This window comes from Anguilla rostrata, chromosome 19 (genome assembly GCF_018555375.3).
Source record: "Anguilla rostrata isolate EN2019 chromosome 19, ASM1855537v3, whole genome shotgun sequence".
NCBI classification, from domain to species: domain Eukaryota; kingdom Metazoa; phylum Chordata; class Actinopteri; order Anguilliformes; family Anguillidae; genus Anguilla; species Anguilla rostrata.
In genome coordinates, this window is record NC_057951.1 from 15,862,078 (window position 1) to 15,884,790 (window position 22,713).

The following is a 22,713-nucleotide window of genomic DNA, read 5'->3' on the forward strand; positions in this document are numbered from 1 at the left end:
CTCTCTCTGATCTCTCTATCTCCTAGGTAATACCATCCTCACACCATCACCCTCAACTAGAAACCTGGCGTGGTGATGGACAACAGACTGTCCCTCACCGAGCACATTTCAGCAGTGACACGTTCATGCAGGTTCTTCCTGTATAACATCCGGAGGATCCGCCCTTCCTCACAACTTACTCGACCCAACTCCTCGTCCAGGCAGTGGTCCTGTCCGCCTGGACTACTGTAACTCCCTGCTTGCTGGCCTCCCAGCATCATCTATCAGACCCTGCAACTCATCCAGAACGCAGCAGCGCGTCTGGTCTTCAACCTCCCCAGACATTCCCACGTTACCCCCCTGCTCACCACCCTCCACTGGCTCCCCGTGATGGCTCGCATCAAATTTAAAACATTAGTGCTTGCCTTCAAAGCAGCCAGGGGGTCAGCCCCTCCCTATCTACGTCAACTCATCAGACCCTACACCCCAGCTAGACCTCTCCGTTCTGCTGCCACATGTCGCCTGGTCCCTGGCCCCGGCTCGCACCAGCACCCGGTCACGCCTCCTGTCTGTTCTAGCCCCACGGTGGTGGAATGACCTTCCTGTGCAAGTCAGAACAGCAGAGACCCTGGCCGTCTTCAAACGTAGACTGAAGACTCACCTCTTCAAGCTACATCTCACCTCATCACCCCCACTACCTCTAACATTTTTTTTTCTAAAAAAAAAAAAAAAAAAAAAAAAAAAAAATAGGGTGTACAATTCACACTTATACCTAAGCAAAGTTATACCTATTGTAGCTCTCTTGCAGGAATGTTGTAAAGCGCTTGTCTCCGAGTTTTGTAATGCACTTGTTGTAAGTCGCTCTGGATAAGAGCGTCTGCTAAGAACCTATAATGTAATGTAATGTAATGGCACAGACACTGCTACAGACACTGCAGACACGGCACAGACACTGCTACAGACACGGCACAGACACTGCTACAGACACGGCACAGACCACTGCTACAGACACGGCACAGACACTGCAGACACGGCACAGACACTGCAGACACGGCACAGACACTGCAGACACGGCACAGACTCTGCTACAGACACGGCACAGACACTGCTACAGACACTGCAGACACGGCACAGACACTGCTACAGACACGGCACAGACCCTGCTACAGACACGGCACAGACACTGCTACAGACACTGCAGACACGGCACAGACACTGCTACAGACACGGCACAGACACTACAGCCCAGGTGCTGTATTGCAGGGCAGAATGTTCATATTGCCTCAGTGCTATCTGTCGCCTTGCCTCTTTAATCAACTTGCTGTTGCATCAAACTGTAATGTTTTGGCTTTGAGGGAAGGGAGGGAGATCTTTAAATCTTATGAATATGGATATGTGTATCTCTGTGGGGAGTCTTTAAGAACACAGAAATAAACAGATATCCAACAAGGAAAGCTCTCTGCTGGGTTGGGAGAATATTTACAAGGCTATACGCGATTAAGAGCAGGAGAGGTGAAACAGAACCAGGAGAGGAGAGACAGAAGCAGGAGAGGAGAGGAGAGACAGAAGCAGAGAGGAGAGGAGACAGAAGCAGGAGAGGAGAGGAGAGACAGAAGCAGGAGAGGAGAAACAGAAGCAGGAGAGGAGAGGAGACAGAAGCAGAGAGGAGAGGAGACAGAAGCAGGAGAGGAGAAATATATTTTTCCTTAAGGAGCAGAGCATGCTGCTGTGTGTGTAACAGGAGTGGGGGGGGGGGTGTGGAAACACAGCCCATCCACATCTCTGGGCTTATTAGCCCACCACAGGATGCTTAGAGGCTTCAGAGAGGTCAAGTGCTCCCCTGTGGATTGCACTCAACCAGAGAGAGGAAGCAAAAAAAAAAAAAAAAATCGGTAAAGCCCTCCGCCAAGAACTCCCCTCTCAGACTGCGTGGGGCTGAACCACCAAAACTTTATTTATAACAGCGCAGCACGTGCAGCACTACCAACCATTTAGAAAATGTGTGGAGAAAAGAATTTAAAAATATGAGAATTAAACACAGGGACAGCTCTCGGTTGGAACTTGGTTCTGATTGGCAGACTACAGTCGCATCGCTGATTGGTTAAAGAGTACAACGGCCAGTGGCAGATCCTCCTGTCGTGTGCTGTATAAGATCCTCACTGCGTTCAGGATAAAAATAAAATAAATGAACTGAATAAAACCTCAGCTGGGTAAAACAGGCTGAATATGAGAGTATGCGCTGTCTTTGGGGGGTGGTTGTATGGATGGAAACATGCTTCGCCACAGTGCGTGACTGTGCTGTCTTTGGGGGGGCGGTTGTATGGATGGAAACATGCTTCGCCACAGTGCGTGACTGTGCTGTCTTTGGGGGGGCGGTTGTATGGATGGAAACATGCTTCGCCACAGTGCGTGACTGTGCTGTCTTTGGGGGGGCGGTTGTATGGATGGAAACATGCTTCGCCACAGTGCGTGACTGTGCTGTCTTTGGGGGGGGGTTGTATGGATGGAAACATGCTTCGCCACAGTGCGTGACTGTGCTGTCTTTGGGGGGGCGGTTGTATGGATGGAAACATGCTTCGCCACAGTGCGTGACTGTGCTGTCTTTGGGGGGGCGGTTGTATGGATGGAAACATGCTTCGCCACAGTGCGTGACTGTGCTGTCTTTGGGGGGGCGGTTGTAAGGATGGAAACATGCTTCGCCACAGTGCGTGACAAGGATAAGCTGAGAAGCTCTGATAAAAATGTTCTCCGGCTGTCGCTTTGATGATAAGTGTTATCCTGCTACAGCGATTATAAAGTCTGATATAAATATAAACTAAAATAAGAATCTTAGACACCCCTATTTTAGTTATTTTACAAATAATAAATAAGTAAATGGTCAAAAAACACAAAGATTTATAAATAAAAGAAAATTTTGATAAGGCCCTCTGGCCAATAAACCTATGACAGTCTCTAGAGGAAAGAGACCTTTTAATTGCATAATTGAACAAACTGAGCAATTAGCCAGGCTGAATTAATCACTGCCAGATCAGCTGGAGGTAAAGACCCCCCCAATGTTGCAGGGGCCTGAGGCAGTGGGGGGGGGGGGCTTGGAAAATTCCCATGGGATTGTGGGAAGAGAGTGTGTTTCTGTTGGAGGACCTGAGAAGGAAGCTGAGGAAGCTGGGCTCTGCACATGCTCACACAGTCACAGCTCCACAGCCAGGAGAACAGACCGGTGCACCGCCCGGCCCCGCTCAACAGGAGGCGCTGCTAGCGAGAGCTAGTGATCTATGTTGACAAGCAGGAATGGGGGTGTATCTGGGGTACTTGAGCCTGGCTGTGTGTGTGTGTGTGTGTGTGTGTAGCATGTGTGTGTGTATGTGTGGCGTGTGTGTGTGTGTGGCGTGTGTATGTGTGTGTGTGTGTGTGTGTGTGTGCGTGTGTGTGTAGGGTGTGTGTTGTAGGGTGTGTGTGTGTTTAGTGTTGTGTGTGTGTGTGTGTGTGTGTGTGTGGTGTGTGTGTGTAGGGTGTTGTTGTGTGGTGTTGTGTGTGTGGGGTGTGTGTGTTGTAGTGTGTGTGTGTGTGGTGTGTGTGTGGTGTGTGTGTGTGTGTGTGTGTGTGTGTGGTGTGTGGTGTGTGTGTGTGTGTGTGTGTGTGTAGTGTGTGTGTGTATGTGTGTGTGTGTGTGTGTGTGTGGTGTGTGTGTGTGTAGGTGTGTGTGTGTGTGTGTGTGTTGTGTGTGTGTGTGTGTGTGTGTTGTGTGGTGTGTGTGTGTGGTGTGTGTGTGTGTGTAGTGTGTGTGTGTGTGTGTGTGTAGTGTGTGTGTGTATGTGGTGTGTGTGTGTGTGTGTGTCGGGTGTGTGTGTGTAGGGTGTGTGTGTGTGTCTGTGTGTGTGTGTGTGTCTGTCTGTGTGTGTGTGTGTGTGTTGTTGTGTACGTGTGTGTGTGTGTGTGTGTGTTGTGTACGTGTGTGTGTGTGTGTGTGTGTGTGTGTGGTGTGTGTGTGTGTGTAGTGTGTGTGTAGTGTGTGTGTGTGTGTGTGTAGTGTGTGTGTGTGTGTGGTGTGTGTGTGTGTGGTGTGTGTGTGTGTGTGTGTGTGTGTGGTGTGTGTGTGTGTGTGTGTGTGTTGTGTGTAGTGTGTTGTGTGTGTGTGTGTGTAGTGTGTGTGTATGTGTGTGTGTGTGTGTGTGTGTATAGTGTGTGTGTGTGTGTGTGTGTGTGGTGTGTGTGTGTGTGTGTCGGGGTACCTGAGTTGTCCTCGTCCTTGCGGATCTTGAGCTTGACCAGGTCCTCGCACTGCTGCAGGATCTGCACCGCGTCCTCCATGGAGCAGTTCTCCAGCCGGATGTTATCTATGGCCAGCAGCTTATCTCCCAGCTCTAGAGTCCCCGTCCTGAGAGGAGCACACGCACACACGCACACACACACACACACACGCACGCACACACACACACACGCACGCACACACACACACACACACACACGCACGCACGCACGCACGCACGCACACACACACGCACGCACGCACGCACACACACACGCACGCACGCACGCACACACACACACACACACGCACACACACACACACACACGCACGCACACACGCACGCACGCACGCACGCACACACACACGCACGCACGCACGCACACACACACGCACGCACGCACGCACATACACACGGCATGCATGCATGCGCACACCACACACACGCACACACACACACACACAGATTTTCTGCTATCAATGAGGTCATTTCAAAATTCATACCAACAGTAGCAGTTTATCTTTAAAAATTTGCTAGGTGAACATGAGCTTGGTGAACATGAGCATGTAACCTAATTTCTTGCTTCCACTAGCATAATTAACAAGATAGCACACGTGGAATTGTGTAACTAATTTACAAACTAGGGCAGATCATTCTACAGAATGCATACATGCAGCAGTTAGCCAGGGATACGCAGAGACAGAGTTCAGATACACCTGCCTTACGCACTGCACCTGTGTTCAGGTGTGTGCACACGGCAAGACAGGGGGATGAGACAGGGGGATGAGCCAGGGGGATGAGCCAGGGGGATGAGCCAGGGGGATGAGATGAGTCAGGGGGATGAGACAGGGGGATGAGTCAGGGGGATGAGCCAGGGGGATGAGCCAGGGGGATGAGTCAGAGGGATGAGATGAGACAGGGGGATGAGACAGGGGGAGAACAGGGGGATGAGATGAGACAGGGGGATGAGACAGGGGGATGAGATGAGTCAGGGGGATGAGACAGGGGATGAGTCAGAGGGATGAGATGAGACAGGGGGATGAGACAGGGGGATGAGTCAGGGGGATGAGTCAGGGGATGAGACAGGGGATGAGACAGGGGGATGAGATGAGTCAGGGGGATGAGACAGGGGGATGAGTCAGAGGGATGAGATGAGACAGGGGGATGAGACAGGGGGATGAGTCAGAGGGATGAGATGAGACAGGGGGATGAGACGGGGGATGAGTCAGAGGGATGAGATGAGACAGGGGGATGAGTCAGGGGGATGAGTCAGGGGGATGAGTCAGGGGGATGAGTCAGGGGGATGAGACAGGGGGATGAGATAGGGGGACAGGGCGAGCCCTACCTGTGAGCCACACTCCCCTTCTTTATGTCAGAGATAATGAGGGCATCCCCGGGTTTCCTGCTGGATGGAGCTGAAGGAGAGAGGAAGGAAAGAAAGAACAGGATGCTGACAGGACGGAGGAGAGAGAGCAAGGCCCTCGTTAGCATTATTTATGAGCCAGGCACTCAGCTTTACACACAGAGCCAGGCCTTTCTGCTCTCACCAGCCCAGCCCAGCCCAGCCCAGCCAGCTCTCACCAGCCCAGCCCAGCCCAGCCAGCTCTCACCAGCCCAGCCCAGCCCAGCCCAGCCCAGCCCAGCCCAGCCCAGCCCAGCCCAGCCCAGCCCAGCCCAGCCCAGCCCAGCCCACCAGCCCAGCCCAGCCCAGCCAGCTCTCACCAGCCCAGCCCAGCCCAGCCCACCCAGCCCAGCCCAGCCAGCCTCACCAGCCCAGCCCAGCCAGCTCTCACCAGCCCAGCCCAGCCAGCTCTCACCAGCCCAGCCCAGCCAGCTCTCACCAGCCCAGCCCAGCCCAGCCCAGCCAGCTCTCACCAGCCCAGCCCAGCCCAGCCAGCTCTCACCAGCCCAGCCCAGCCCAGCCCAGCCCAGCCAGCTCTCACCAGCCCAGCCCAGCCCAGCCCAGCCAAGCCCAGCCCAGCCCAGCCAGCTCTCACCAGCCCAGCCCAGCCCAGCCCAGCCCAGCCCCAGCCCAGCCCAGCCCAGTCAGCTCTCACCAGACCAGCCCAGCCCAGCCCAGCCAGCTCTCACCAGCCCAGCCCAGCCCAGCCCAGCCAGCTCTCACCAGCCCAGCCCAGCCCAGCCAGCTCTCACCAGCCCAGCCCAGCCCAGCCCAGCCCAGCCAGTCAGCTCACCAGCCCAGCCCAGCCCAGCCCAGCCCAGCCAGCTCTCACCAGCCCAGCCCAGCCCTCCACCAGCCCAGCCAGCCCAGCCCAGCCCATCAGCTCCACCAGCCCAGCCCAGTCAGCTCTCACCAGCCCAGCCCAGCCCAGCCCAGCCCAGCCCAGCCCAGCCCAGCCCAGCCCAGCCAGCCCACCAGCTCTCACCAGCCCAGCCCAGCCCAGCCCAGCCCAGCCCAGCCCAGCCAGCTCTCACCAGCCCAGCCCAGTCAGCTCTCACCAGCCCAGCCCAGCCAGCTCTCACCACCCCAGCCCAGCCCAGCCCAGCCCAGCCAGCTCTCACCAGCCCAGCCCAGCCCAGCCCAGCCCAGCCCAGCCAGCTCTCACCAGCCCAGCCCAGCCAGCTCTCACCAGCCCAGCCCAGTCAGCTCTCATAGAACTATAAATACAAGACTGTTTTAATTTTCTCTCTTTTCTAATATAAATAATGAACAGCTGAACTAACACACCAGGACAGTTCTGTGGGGCAGACTACCTGCCTACACCTGCTCAACAGCACAAGGCCTGAGAGTATAACACCATGGCCCTTTGCAGCCCAGTGGCTCCTCCGTAACATAAATGTAAATATGTAGAAAATTCAATTATAAATACATTTCACAGAAGTTTAATCAATTCTAATATCTTAAAGAGCCAATAATTTGTATATCTGTCAATATACTGTGAAGTGCTGCAATAAATCTGCAATGTTTTCAGTCCCTGGAACACAGGGCGCTGCAGAGACCCGTCCACCCAACCATCGGGGTGGGGCATTCCACAGAGGGGGCAAAGCGCCAACCCTAACCCCAACCAGAGCTCTGCCCAGTCCTGATTGGCCATCGCTCAGCCTCTATTCTCAGCCAGTCATAAATCCCCCAGCTCGCCTCCTTTATGGTTTGAGCGTGGCAGCAGGGAGGCGCAGGCATTGGGCGGCGTGACACAAACAGGAAGTGACAGAGCGAATCGGTCCTCCCGACGTTCATAACTGCAGCGTTAATGCAGGCCAGTCACACTACAACCCCCACGCTGCCACTGCAGTCCTGCAGAACCATCCAGAGAAATTCACTCTGACACCACCGTGTTGGGGGAATATCAAATGCTTCCCACATCATTTAAGAAGATCGCCTAATTACAGCATTTAGGACTTTGATCTGCCCTCACAGGGGCCGAGAGAGAGCATTTGGGTGTCCTCGTCTGCCTCGATTCATGAGCTAAGCCTGGAGACTGGATGAAAGTTGGAAGCCTTCCCAAAATGGCATTGATACATCATATTAATGAAGGCCAGAGGATGAAGAAGCTTCCTTTCCCTCTGCAGGTCGTAAGTGTGAAATATAAACATCGTAAACAAAAAGCACAGCAGACATCACTGCACTTAAGGGAGGCTGAAGCTGCATAAACAGCCTGGAGAGCGGCGCTGGGTAGGGGTTCTCTGTGCTACAGGCAGTGCTCTGTGTTCTGCCTGTGCTACAGTATAGGCAGCAGTGCTCTGTGTTCTGCCTGTGTTACAGTATAGGCAGCAGTGCTCTGTGTTCTGCCTGTGCTACAGTATAGGCAGCAGTGCTCTCTGTTCTGCCTGTGCTACAGTATAGGCAGCAGTGCTCTGTGTTCCGCCTGTGCTACAGTATAGGCAGCAGTGCACTGTGTTCTGCCTGTGCTACAGTATAGGCAGCAGTGCTCTGTGTTCTGCCTGTGTTACAGTATAGGCAGCCGTGCTCTGTGTTCTGCCTGTGCTACAGTATAGGCAGCAGTGCTCTGTGTTCTGCCTGTGCTACAGTATAGGCAGCAGTGCTCTGTGTTCTGCCTGTGCTACAGTATAGGCAGCAGTGCTCTGTGTTCTGCCTGTGTTACAGTATCGGCAGCAGTGCTCTGTGTTCCGCCTGTGTTTTGTACAGTGCCCCATTCAGGGCCCTGTGCTTTAGTGACCAGCACAGAGCTGATGGGCTGGCTGCCAGCTCAGAGGCTGCAGGGGGGAGGGGAGGGGACTGTGCTCCTTGGCATGCGCTGCACAGTCTTATGGAATTCTACAGTCCTCCTCTGAGAAATTCATTTTTCACTTCTCTTGCCACACCCTGCTGACACACACACACACACACGCATGCACGCACGCACGCACACACACACACGCTTGCACGCATGCACGCGCACACACACACACACACATACTCCTGCATATTGCTTTCTGTGGCATCAGCCAGTGAATAATCGTTCAAAACCATAAATCCCTGTTTGCTGTGAAGCAATGCTGGCTTCCAGAATAATCTTGCTGGAATAAATTTATTCCCCAACATTTCATAGAATCAGAAAATGCAACATGGGGTAGAATATTCTGGAAGGTGCTTCAACCACAGTTAAAATGGCTGCAGTGCACAGATCAGCACTGTAACAGCACTACAGCAACATCTGCCTCTGCCCACAGGAACACAGCAACAGTACTCTGGGTCAAAGCCAAACCGGGCAGTACTAAATTTATGTGTTTGTACTGTGCAAAATCCCAAACACAAACTTTCTGACACGTTCGGTATAGAGCAGCTGTATGGAGCAGTAGTATGGAGCAGCACACTCACAGCTGATGGTGATTCCCAGCTCAACTCCAGGCTTCTTGGGGAGCTTCACATGGAAAGTGCCGCTGCTGGGGATGACGGACTCTGCAGGAGGGAGAGAGAGGGAGAGGGGGATGAAGAGAGGCAGACAGAGAGGGAAAGTGGGAAGGGAGAGATGGATGGAGACAGAGAGGGGGAAATAAATTAGCAAGGATGTTAAAAATGAAAAAACAAACAAACAAACAAATACTTCAAATACCTGCATACAGACAGCAAATGTAATATTCATACTGGTGCGCTAGCTGTTACTCCAGCCACATCTACATACATTACTCACTAACTGTCATTTAATCAGGCAGGTGAAGAACAGAGAGCTCAATTCTCTTCTGCATCCATGTACTGAACTGGAATTAAAGAGGATAGGACTGTGGAGGGCCGTGCAGCCAATCAGACGCGAGCAGACAGTAAAGCAGAACATAGGGGCGCTGAATGCATGATTGTAATAGAGAACAGCTGTGGAATACAGCATCCAGAGGTTAACCAATCGCCTTTATCTACCAGATCATGTGGAATACAGCATCCAGAGGTTAACCAATCGCCTTTATCTACCAGATCATGTGGAATACCGCATCCAGAGGTTAACCAATCGCCTTTATCTACCAGATCATTTTCTGTCTTCTTGTACATGTTGCAATGTGTTACTACAACTCACCCTGGAAATACTACAGATATATGAAGATGATACTGATCACCATATGCTCTGCAATGTGCATTATATACATAATAATGACTGTTAAATTTGAATGGGTTTTCTCAGGACCAAGAAAAGTTTAAAAAAGGATAAAGCTTATTTAAAGAAAGAAGCACATTATGTACCAAGATAAGGCACTCTGGAAGAAAGGGCAACCAAAAGCTGAAGAACAAAGAAAATAAGTTAAAGGCTTGTCAGAACGAATTATAGAAAAGTTTCTGGTTTAAATGGGGCTAGCATTAGAACATTAACAGATTAGCACAAAAATAAATAAATAAATGACAAATTTGGCTCTGAGACAGCCAAGAAAATGCAAAATATTCTGGTGATAAAATCCTCTGTTTGACAGTCACTTCCTAGAACAGGCATTATATAGAATACAATGGGGGGAGGAGGGGGGGCACACATTTCTGATGTGTTCACAGTTCCCACCCAACTGGGGTAATTAAGATTCAGCTGAGACGGTGAAACATGTAAGTACTGAAATGAGTTTTTTTTATTAGTACAGCAAGCCTGACAACTGTGGAAGCAACAACAGAATGCTATATTTAAAAGCAAGAGCAGATCTGCAGCTGAAAGCTACACTCTCAAACATTTCTCAGACTGTAACCACCGTCTTCCCACTTTACAAGAGCTTACCTCGCATTCTTCTGTTCATTTCTGGACCTAAAACCCTTAAAAGCCAAATTAGGCACTGGAACTCTCTAAAATGGCTGCTGGAATTTGCTTACAGCAAGCATTTAAGAATGAGAAACATTTATGGTGGATGAAGCAAATGAATCTGAAAAAGGATTCAGACCTCATGCTATCTGACCAGGCCGTTTGTCTCTTTCATTCTCACATTTCTCTTTTAGATCTGCCAGTCGGAGTTCTCCTGCACCATCCCAGTGCCCCCATTCATCTCTCCACTCTGAACATAACCCCGCGCTCCCATCCACATTTTCACATTGTTCTCAGGGCATACAGAGGGAGTTTACAGAGTTCATGTTTTTTTTTTCTTCATACAATCAATTTATACAGCTGAATATTTAATGAACCAATTCAGGTTAAATACCAGCTAAGGGAATCAAACCAGCAACCTTGGAGTTGCAATCAAAGTTATATAAACCACCACCTACACTGCTCCCTAAGATTATATCCATTCTGAAGTACCCCACTGTAGTACATGATCCACTCTATAGGGAACCACACTGTAGTACATGATCCACTCTGTACAGAAGAGCACTGTGGTACAGGACCCATTCTATAGGGAACATCACTGTGGTACAGGGCCCATTCTATAGGGAACATCACTGGGGTACAGGACCCATTCTATAGGGAACCACACTGTGGTACAGGATCCATTCTATAGGGAACATCACTGTGGTACAGGATCCATTATATAGGGAACCACACTGTGGTACAGGATCCATTATATAGGGAACATCACTGTGGTACAGGATCCATTCTATAGGGAACCACACTGTGGTACAGGATCCATTATATAGGGAACATCACTGTGGTACAGGATCCATTCTATAGGGAACATCACTGGGGTACAGGACCCATTCTATAGGGAACATCACTGTGGTACAGGACCCATTCTATAGGGAACCACACTGTGGTACAGGATCCATTCTATAGGGAACATCACTGTGGTACAGGATCCATTCTATAGGGAACATCACTGTGGTACAGGATCCATTCTATAGGGAACATCACTGTGGTACAGGATCCATTCTATAGGGAACATCACTGTGGTACAGGATCCATTCTATAGGGAACATCACTGTGGTACAGGATCCATTCTATAGGGAACCACACTGTGGTACAGGACCCATTCTATAGGGAACATCACTGTGGTACAGGATCCATTCTATAGGGAACATCACTGTGGTACAGTTACCTGCCACGTCAAACTCGATCTCCAGGGTAACCTTGTTGGTGATGCTGGAGTCACGCAGCAGCTGATTGGTCTCCTCCAGGGTGCTGTCCTCCGTGGGGATGCCGTTGATGGCCAGGATCCGGTCTCCGATCTGCAGGATGCCGCACCTGTGTGACAGTGAACAGTGAACCTTCCCTTTCCAAAGCATCCACTTCTGAACGTGACAGTCACACACAGCGTGAACCTTCCCTTTCCAAAGCATCCACTTCTGAACGTGACAGTCACACACAGCGTGAACCTTCCCTTTCCAAAGCATCCACTTCTGAACGTGACAGTCAAACACAGCGTGAACCTTCCCTTTCCAAAGCATCCACTTCTGAACACTTCAGGTGCGTGGCGATCATTCAGCCCCCAACCCCCCCATCCCCATTCTCAGAGCACTGTGGCTCTCAGGACCAGCATGCACTGCAGCTAAGATGGAGAGTTCAGTGAAAAAAGCTTCTGTCTTGGCTGACACTAAGATTAGTCACGATCAGCAGGAGCGGAGGGAGAACTCCTTGCGTTTTGCACTGCAGAGTGCAGAACAGATGGGATCTCTCCGTTTCCCCCACAGCCGCTCGGCTCAGAGTCACAGAGTCTGCTCATGCGAGGATTCCCTGACAAAGCTGAGCCATCTCCCTTAGCCTACAGCACTCACTCACTCGCCACCAGACACAGGAAACAACACCAGTGTGCTCAGATACCGGCTCTGAACACCATGTAATCAAACAAGGCAAAAGTGCAGCTTGTGCAGAAAACCTCTCAAAATAAACACCATGCAGAACACAGCCACAGAAGGCTCATGAACATTAAATCCTGAATATTGCATCCACTTAATTCAGTTTACTTTCACAGCTTTCTCGTGTGTGTAAATAAATGTTGAATAAATTAAGTGACTGTTAAGAGTATGTGCGTGTGTGCGTGCGTGTGTGTATGTATGCGTGTGTGTGCGCGTGTGCGTGCATGCGGGTGCAGTGTTTTGGGGGAACCGACACACACAGGAGAAGGGACACACACACACACCCTGCAGTTCGTAGCTCCACCCTGAGTGGAAAAGTGACCAAGTGATTTCTATTTTCAATTCCTCTTTTACTTTACAGATCCTTTTTATTATTATCATTTATATATATATACAATTATTATAATCCTTTTTATTATTATAATTTATCTCCTTTTAGCACTGCATATTTAACCTTAACTTGTAAGATGCTCCTTACATCTTACCTAACAAGAATGTATTTTTTAACCTGCTCTGTTCTCTAGGAATAGGTACTTTGAACGTTTCCACCACCCACCATATTGACATTCAATGCATCAAAACTAGAAAAGACAGTCAATCAACAATATGGAGCATATCAAAATGTAGGCAAAGGTCCAATTAATCTGCCATCAAGCAATTTGGAGATGAGAAATATCTCTGACTAGGTAAAAACAGACTTTAAATGCCTTGTCCACTGTAGTGGACACCATGCACAAAAGGGTTAATTCTTACTTCTACACAACCTTTATTATAATTTCTGTATTTGCACATTCCGGTGTTTTGATTGGTGCTCTGTGAACGGCAGAGAGGGTGCTGTATGAAAAGCACAGGATAAATACAGGCACTATTACTATATTACTGTGCCACTGAAAGTCTGCTCAGTGTTCAGTGCAGATTGACCCATTCACTACAGCACTCGCATACTACACTGCGAGTCCAGTGCTTACTTAATCACAACCAAGGTCCATGACAAAGCGCTCAGCATAATGCAAATGTTTTCAAATGATATAATATGTCCAGGTACCATGAAAGGTGCTTATTAAATATGATGTGTTACATTATTATTATTATTCAGCAGTTAGACTTAATTTCATACGTTACTTTTATTAATTATCAGAGGTTCTCTCTATATGGTCTTCCTCATCCGTACTGCCTGTCTAAAGAGAGATACTGCCTTGCTTGGTTACTGCACGCATGCATGGTGCGTGAAGTGCATGCTGGGATGCAGGAGGCTGACCTCTCCGCCGGGCTGTCTGGGTCCATGTAGGCGATGAGGGGGGGGGAGGAGAGCGTCTCAGTCGCGAACACGCCCCCCTGCAGCTGGATCCCGAAGCCCATGATGGAGTCGCTGATGAGCATCACCTCAGTGGTCTCTGTGTGGACCACCTGCCCCGTCAGCCCCAGGGTGCTGGAGGCCAGAGACACTGCGCGGGGGGGGGGGCAAAGTTGCATCAGATGCCGGGGGGGGAGGCGCTGGAATTAGAGCCTATTCCACCCTGAGAGGCAGGATTAACCCTTACCCCACCCCTCTGCACCACAGACTCATACCCCGGAGGAAGACGTCTCCACCTACTCACCCTCTGCACCCACAGACCATCCATCACACCCCCGGAGGAAGACGTCTCCACCCTTACCCCACCCCTCTGCACCCACAGACCATCCATCACACCCCCGGAGGAAGACGTCTCCACCCTTACCCCACCCCTCTGCACCCACAGACCATCCATCACACCCCCGGAGGAAGACGTCTCCACCCTTACCCCACCCCTCTGCACCCACAGACCATCCATCACACCCCCGGAGGAAGACTGCCCTCGGGATTTACGAGCCTTCGCCACGCGGCCGGAATTACTGCTCCCCACACGGGTAGGGATTAAATTACTGCTCCCCACACGGGTAGGGATTAAATTACTGCTCCCCACACGGGTAGGGATTAAATTACTGCTCCCCACACGGGTAGGGATTAAATTACTGCTCCCCACACGGGTAGGGATTAAATTACTGCTCCCCACACGGGTAGGGATTAAATTACTGCTCCCCACACGGGTAGGGATTAAATTACTGCTCCCCACATGGGTAGGGATTAAATTACTGCTCCCCACACGGGTAGGGATTAAATTACTGCTCCCCACACGGGTAGGGATTAAATTACTGCTCCCCACACGGATAGGGATTAAATTACTGCTCCCCACACGGGTAGGGATTTAAACATGCCCACCTTTATGTAATAATGCAGAGGACAAGAGACAGGAGGAGGGAGGGAGGGGGGGAGGGAGGGAGGGAGGGGAGGAAGGGAGGGGGGAGGGAGGAGGGGGGAGGGGAGGGGGGAGGGGGGAGGGAGGGGGGGAGGGGGGAGGAGGAGGAGGAGAGAGGGAGGGAGGGGGGAGGAGGGAGGGAGGGGGGAGGAGGGGGGAGGGAGGGAGTGGGGGGGAGGAGGAGGAGTGGCGTGTTTGTACGTGAAGAGAATGGAGCAGAGGGGCTGTTGAGGGCGTGGGTCTGGGCCAATGTGACTGGCTCTGTTGACCGAGAATATGGAATGAAGCTCGATAATAAAAATGTCCAGACACAGGAGAACTGAGACTGAGACCAGCGCCGGCGGATTTATAGATCCTTCAGCCGGTCCAGCTGATTATCCCCCTGCATCATTATTCCACACAGAGACATAATTAACCTCACTGTGGGTCACACCAGAGCCAGCCAGCAAACAGCAACAGCCTATCTGCTAATTTCGCCCCTGAGGCCCCATTTAAAGTATGAGCGCGGTGCCGCGGCGTTAGTGGCGTTTCTCAGGGCCGTTCCTCTAGCCCACGCTGAACGAACAGCAGCCGAAAGAGGGAGGGAAAGCTCCTCTTAGCGCTCGGAGGAAAGAGGATGAGTCAGGTGGAAGCATAACGTGTGTGTAGGAGGTCATTTTACCCGGCTGTGCAGAGCGAGATATTCTCTACATTTACCACAGCGGATAAAAAGCCTTCATCTAAAAAAGGGGATTAAGTGAACCCCTTTAAAAAAAAAAAAAAGCAGGGAAAGAAAAAGGGACACTTTGAAGTTAACCTGACGCCCAGGCTGCAGGTTCTGAAGGAGGCCTACACAGAGACAGCCACATCCTGCGTTTGCATATTTAATTGGATTGTTTTTTTTACGATGGCAGAACGCAGAGCAGCCTGAACTTAGCTAGCAATTACACTATGTGTGTAAACTGTGTGTAAACAGGAAGTACACATATGGGAGCTCTTGTGAATAAACAGGAAGTGAACATACAGGAGCTCTTGTGTATAAACAGGAAGTGCACGTACAGGAGCTCTTGAAGTCCTTCTTCTTCAGCTTCCTCCTCAGCATGGTTCCGCGGGGGCTGGTCGGGTACACGTTTCGGGGCAGCGCGCCCATGGTGAGGGAGCTCAGGCTGTAGGCACTCATAGAGGTAGGGGAGAAGGGCGAGCCCAGAGCTGGAGAGAGAGAGAGAGGGAGGGAGAGAGAGGCAGAGAGAGAGAGGGAGAGCGGGATAGAGAGGCAGAGAGAGAGAGGGAGAGCGGGGATAGAGAGGCAGAGAGAGAGAGGAAGAGCAGGGAGAGAGAGCAGAGAGAGAGAGGGAGAGAGGGAGAGCGGGGATAGAGAGGCAGAAGAGAGGGGAGGCGGGGATAGGAGGGGAGAGGAGAGGAAGAGCAGGGAGAAGAAGAGGGACTGAGCACCATGACGCACTGGTGTAGAGTGGGCGGGAGGGTAGAAGGGCTTCTTGTCACCTGCAAAAACACTGCATAACTGACATCCAGACACACTGAATCAATACATCAATCAGCCTGCTAATCCCCTAATCAATAAACCTGCCATGAACATGAAAGAGTCCCACACAGCTGCCTCACAATGGAAATGTGGAGGAGCAGGACTCCCTACACCTCCTTACACCTCAAATCCCTACACCTCCCTGCACCTCCTTACACCTCAAATCCCTACACCTCCCTGCACCTCCTAACACCTCCCTACACCTCAGATCCCTACACCTCCCTGCACCTCAAGCCTCCACCCGGAGCAGACTCAGCCTCTACTCCAGTGTGAATATTAATGCTTCACTTCCAGCTGACATCACAGGAAGTATCCTGCCGGTAAAACGGAGCGCTTAGCGGCAATGAAACTTATTACGGTGCTTCGGAGGGGAGCTGCCAATCAAACATTTTCCACAGGAAGGAGAGTGCCTTCATGTTCCCTCCACAGTTCCCCTTTAATCCTTAACCGACTCAAACCTAACTAAAAAAACACCCAGTGGAAAGGAGTAAATGGACAGCTTTCGTCCACTCAGCCAACACACAGCACGCACCAGTATATCTCTCTCTCTCTACTTTAAGATAATCCAGACCCTTCACCTGTAATTATGTGATCTGGCACACCGCCTTTCTTTTGCCCAACTAATCACTCGGACACATTGATTAAAGGCTCATGCTTGGCCGCGGCAAAGGATCATTTCATAAAGAAGTTACGATGCAGTAAAAAACTGTGAAATAAAGCAAATATTACAGCAGACTGCTACCATGACTGACTGCATCATCAGCCCCCTCCCCCATCAAACCCCAGCATCAAACCCCATTACACCAAACCCCAGCATCAACCCCCCATTACACCAAACCCCACCATCAAACCCCATTACACCAAACCCCACCGTCAAACCCCATTACACCAAACAAATATGAAACACTGAAATATGGGGGCAGGTCAGTACATTGAAATAAACATGACTAAGATGCCCTTGATGCCCTGATGCTCTTGATGCCCTTGATGCCCTTGATTCCCGTGATGCCCCTGATGCCCTGATGCTTTGCGGTGAATGCCAATTAGCAGCATGGAGCCATGGCGTGGAGGCGGGAATTCCCCCACCCCCCGGGGAATGAATTAGCAAAGACTACTCCATTGTGAGAATGCTCCAAGATGCATCCCTTCGACTTTGCATCGTCCTTGAAATGCGGTCGGCTTTTCCCGACGATTCCCGTGATGCCCCTGATGCCCTGATGCTTTGCGGTGAATGCCAATTAGCAGCATGGAGCCATGGCGTGGAGGCGGGAATTCCCCCACCCCCTGCCCCCCCGGGGAATGAATTAGCAAAGACTACTCCATTGTGAGAATGCTCCAAGATGCATCCCTTCGACTTTGCATCGTCCTTGAAATGCGGTCGGCTCTCCCCCAACATCGGAAATCAATGGATGGCGAGGGTTGGATTTACAGCGCTGATGGATGCAGCCGTACACGGCGTGTAGCGTGTAGCGTGCTACAGGAACACGCCACAGGAACACGCCACAGGAACACGCTACAGGAACACGCTACAGGAACACGCCACAGGAACACGCCACAGGAACACGCTACAGGAACACGCCACAGGAACACGCCACAGGAACACGCCACAGGAACACGCCACAGGAACACGCTACAGGAACACGCTACAGGAACACGCCACAGGAACACGCCACAGGAACACGCCACAGGAACACGCTACAGGAACACGCTACAGGAACACGCCACAGGAACACGCCACAGGAACACGCTACAGGAACACGCCGCGTGCTTCAGCTCAGCTTCCACCTGCAGGAGCGGCGTCTGCACTGAGAGATGCTCAGACTGCGGCGGATAATTACTAAAGAGGAACAAGAAAAACTCGCAGCGCAGATAATTTCACATCGCACACGGAGGCAATTATGGGTAATTGAGACGTAACTGTTGCATAAAAGGACAGCGTGTCACAGCATGCCCTTATCAAATTCTGCCTTCCTTGGCTGAATGCTCAACGGCTCCTACTGTAATGATTCTAATTCAGACGGTGCAGCTCCAGAAAGGGTCTGTGGAATGCAGATCAGCCGCGCGCGAGTGGAGCTGAGCAGGACGTTACGCTGCAGACACAGAGCCCCAGTAAACGATGGGGATCACCTCTTACATGCTAACAAGCACACTGCAAAAGCACGGTACTGCGTGCAGCAGGTAACACAAGCAAGGACACTGCAAAAGCACGGTACTGCGTGCAGCAGGTAACACAAGCAAGGACACTGCAAAAGCACGGTACTGCGTGCAGCAGGTAACACAAGCAAGCACACTGCAAAAGCACGGTACTGCGTGCAGCAGGTAACACAAGCAAGGACACTGCAAAGACGTACAACATGAACCAAGACACTGCAAACTACTGGCATGCAGTTAACAAACAAGACTCACTTCTATGTTAGACATACCTTCATTAGGATCAAACCGGCTGCAGATAAATGAGTTTCACTGATTTCAGGACTGACAGGCGATAAATTTTCACATTTGTTTCTTTTTCTTTAGCAAAGCCGGGGGAGAAAAAAAACAAAGACCAAAAAGAGAAATACACCCCCTCCCCAAAAAAAAAACAGAAAAATAAATCAAAGGAACAACATGAAAGGAAAGGTGAGCAAGATGAAGGAGGAATAGGAGAATGAGAGTGAGGCAGACAAACAGGGATAGAAGGAAGAGAATGAGGAAGAGGCGGACGAGTGAAGAAGAGAGCTAGAAGGAAGAGGAAGCCCAGGAGGAAGAAGAGAAAGAGGAGGATGAGAGTGAGGAGGTGGAGGAGGAGGAGGAGGAGTAAGGGAGGAACATTACGAAGGCTGTTTGGAGAGGATTTGTTGTGTTTGGAGGGTTGGGTCCGGGACTGGTCGGGGTGGTAGGTGTTATAATGCTGGTAGGGGGGGAAGTTGCTGCTGCTGCTGCTGCCGCAGGTCTCCCAGGGAAGAGTCCTGGCGCTGCGCTGCACCTTGACTGTCCACCAGGGGGCACGAGAGCGGGAGGGCGTCGCACAAAACACAAAACACAAAATCGCACAAACAAATACACCAAACAAACACAGAAACAAACAGACCAAACAGAGAAACATGCAGACCAGACCAAAAAATGCAGACAAAACAAACAAAAAATACACACAGATGAAAGAGATGAAACAAAACGAAAGGACAAACAGGCAAAAGAACAAAAGGAGAGGTAAGGTGACTGCGCCGAGAACCAGGGAAGCAAACGTGCAGGTGAGAGTGCAGGTAAGAGCGCTCCTATGTTCTTGTGTGTGGAGGATTATAACACTGCTCTTCATAACTGCTTATCTAATACACTAAATTAAAAAATGTGTCACTTATGGAATTAACAGGATTATTTATGTCACACCGAAAAACACACTGAAAAACCTCTGAAATGTTGCAACAGACAAAAATGGTAGCTGACACTGACGAGCTCCGTGTCAGAAATAATCCAAACTGTCATCAGTAAAATAACCGGAGATATCAAAGCATGACAATATAGGCCTTCTGGCTATCAATCATGAATAAAGGCTGTTTATCATTTTCACAAAAAGCAGTGCCTTGGTTTTTTAAAAATACAAATCTCTGAAACAAGTAAGTAATGGCATCACAACATCTCCTGCCCACCACAGTGACCAGCTAATCAAGCCTTTTCAGACGAGAGCAGTTTGCTCTCCAACACCACTTTCAGTGAAGCTCCTCCCCCTGTCAGTGAAGCTCCTCCCCCTGTCAGTGGAGCCCCTCCTCCTTTCAGTGGAGCTCCACAGAGGTGAGCGCAGTTTCACAGTGGGTATGTATGTGTGTGTGTGTGTGTGTGTGCGTGTGCGTGCATGTGCGCATGTGTGTGTGTGTGTGTGCGTGTACCTTGCTCAGGGCCCTTGAGGGCCAGCCGGGTCTGCTGGTGAGGCAGGATCTCCATCTTGACATGCTCACAGGCGCTGGCCAGCAGCTGGGTGGCCTCTGCCAGGGAGCAGAACTCCATGCTGGTGCCATCCACCGACAGGATGTGGTCACCAGCATGCAGAGCCCCGCACCTGCACAGAGGACGACATCACTTCCTGTAATGCCCAGAGAGTGCACACTCCCCATTACTCCGGCTGTAAGTTTTAAACCCGGAGACTTCGGCTACACATTTTAAAGAGGAAACCAGTCGACCTCTGAACAGAACATTTTAAAAGCACCTTCACAAACAAGACTCTTTCATACCCACAACATAACTTCACTGCCATGTGGCAAAGATTAATAATTAAATTTACAATTACTTAGAATGTCATGCACATTATAAAAAATTTACAGTTATTTACAGTTTTGGCTCCCTTTTTCCACCAATAATGTAAATCTAACAATATTCATGTGAAACCTGCTTGCTGGTTTTTCTCTGTGCAGGTTTCTCAGGAGAAACAGTGGCTGCACAACTCCAGTCCTGGAGGGACGCAGTGCTGCAGGCGATTCTCTTTCAGTAAGGCTGTGGAAATCAGGTGTGTGTGCCGTAGCCAATCAACGATTTAAACAAGTCGCTTAAGAGGAGACCCCTCCAGCAATAAACCCTTTAAAGAGTAGGGGGTGCTCTTTCAAAATTCTACATCAGTGTTCTAGAACTCGAGAACTCCCATTTCATTCATTCACCAGTAGAGGTTACATCAGCATTAGAATGTTCAATGAAGAACATTCTAATCACTTATTTGTGATCTCACACCATAAAGGGTTAAAGACATTTAAACAGACGCAGTTCCTGGCCTTTTAACACACCTGTCAGCTATGCTGGCGGGCTTGACCTTGTCGATGATGATCACTTGCTTGTTGCAGTACATAGAGGTAGATAGTGCCACTCCAAGGCTGGAGCCCAGCGACTTGGCCACCTCTACCAGCAGGGGGCCAGAGGCGGTGGCAATGGAATCTGCCCACAGGGAGAGAAAAATGTATAAATAAACTCATAACTAAACAAAACAATAAAAGCAGAAAACCCCAGGAGACCAGTAACACACAACCCCTGTAACTGGACAATGCCCCCCCGGCACCTGCAACTCCCACAGCCCCCGGGCTCCCCCTGCACAGAGTAATAAAGAGAGCTGATTGCATCATACATCACACCCGGCTAAGCCATAATGGAGGACGAGGCTGAGCCGTAATGGAGGCTGAGGCTGAGCTGTAATGGAGGCTGAGGCTGAGCTGTAATGGAGGACGAGGCAGAGCCGTTATGGAGGACGAGGCAGAGCCATAATGGAGGACAAGGCTGAGGCTGAGCTGTAATGGAGGACGAGGCTGAGCCGTAATGGAGGACGAGGCTGAGCCGTAATGGAGGACGAGGCAGAGGCAGAGCCGTAATGGAGGACGAGGCTGAGGCAGAGCTGTAATGGAGGACGAGGCTGAGCCGTAATGGAGGATGAGGTTGGTGACCGGCGGGGCCTCCCGGATGCGCAGTAACGCTGGGTCGGCAGAGAGGCCCTGTGTAATCAGCCCGTGACACGGGAGCCGTAAACGGCAGGTCTCTTTACGGGGCCGCTATTACGAGCCGTCCCCCGCGGCGCAGGCTCACAGCACAGGTTACGAGAGGAAATGGGCTTTTCTGCTGCCTCTCATCACCTTTTAAATCAATGAGGGCCAATGCGGGGGAACAGAGGCAGGAAAATCTGCTAGAGACTGTATGCTGCCAACACAAATGTTTGCAATGGAAATGGAGGAAACCAAGAGGCCATAACTTGTGCTATGATCACACTTCAGTGCTGGAAATTCACAGTGCGATCGAAGAGCGAATCAGAAATGCGATTCTACACGTCGAACGTGGACGTGCTGTGAATTCTGGGAGTGCGGCGCACACCCAATAAAACCCTGTGTGGCTGGGTCAGGTCTGAGCCTGCAGACCCACACCCTGCTTTCAAGCTGCTCAGTTCCAGCTCCATTCAGTCTATGCAGCTAAAAGCACGTCTGCGATCAGACTGGCATCTGCCTGGTCCCTCCAGCGGTGGGAACACAAAACAAACAGTACAGAAACCAGAGAGCATGTCTGTGTGAGCATCTCTCTCTCCATCGCTCTCTCTCTCACTCTCATGCATGCTCTCTCTCTCTCTCTCCACACTCCCCCCATCTCCCTCTCCCTCTCCCTCTCCCTCTCTCTCTCTCTCTCAGCCAGCAGATAAACGGCTGCCCGAGGTGCTCAGTGAAATAATGAACAGGACTCTGCAGGAATGGATAACGGTCACTGGGGTAAATTAATAAGAACAGGCCCACCACACCTCTTCCTGTCTAAAACAGGCCCACCACACCTCTTCCTGTCTAAAACAGGCCCACCACACCTCTTCCTGTCTAAAACAGCCCCACCACACCTCTTCCTGTCTAAAACAGCCCCACCACACCTCTTCCTGTCTAAAACAGGCCCACCACACCTCTTCCTGTCTAAAACAGTCCCACCACACCTCTTCCTGTCTAAAACAGTCCCACCACACCTCTTCCTGTCTAAAACAGGCCCACCACACCTCTTCCTGTCTAAAACAGGCCCACCACACCTCTTCCTGTCTAAAACAGTCCCACCACACCTCTTCCT

At 50.7% G+C, this 22,713-nt stretch overlaps 1 protein-coding gene across 6 annotated transcripts in view; it reads right to left on the bottom strand.

Annotated features, from left to right (window-relative positions):
* Positions 1-22,713, bottom strand: part of LOC135245909 (glutamate receptor-interacting protein 1-like) — a 402,070-nt gene that overhangs the window by 290,337 nt on the left and 89,020 nt on the right. For 5 of the 6 annotated variants that reach the window (XM_064319287.1, XM_064319289.1, XM_064319288.1 and 2 more), the window contains 9 exons: positions 20,922-21,069; positions 20,037-20,206; positions 18,988-19,143; positions 15,690-15,839; positions 13,634-13,820; positions 11,619-11,764; positions 9,007-9,087; positions 5,572-5,641; positions 4,209-4,354 (listed from right to left, as the gene is read on the bottom strand). In XM_064319287.1, the coding sequence (XP_064175357.1) occupies positions 4,209-4,354; positions 5,572-5,641; positions 9,007-9,087; positions 11,619-11,764; positions 13,634-13,820; positions 15,690-15,839; positions 18,988-19,143; positions 20,037-20,206; positions 20,922-21,069 (1,254 nt within the window). The remainder of the gene's footprint in view (positions 1-4,208; positions 4,355-5,571; positions 5,642-9,006; positions 9,088-11,618; positions 11,765-13,633; positions 13,821-15,689; positions 15,840-18,987; positions 19,144-20,036; positions 20,207-20,921; positions 21,070-22,713) is intronic. The other variant, XM_064319292.1, reaches the window with a different exon arrangement.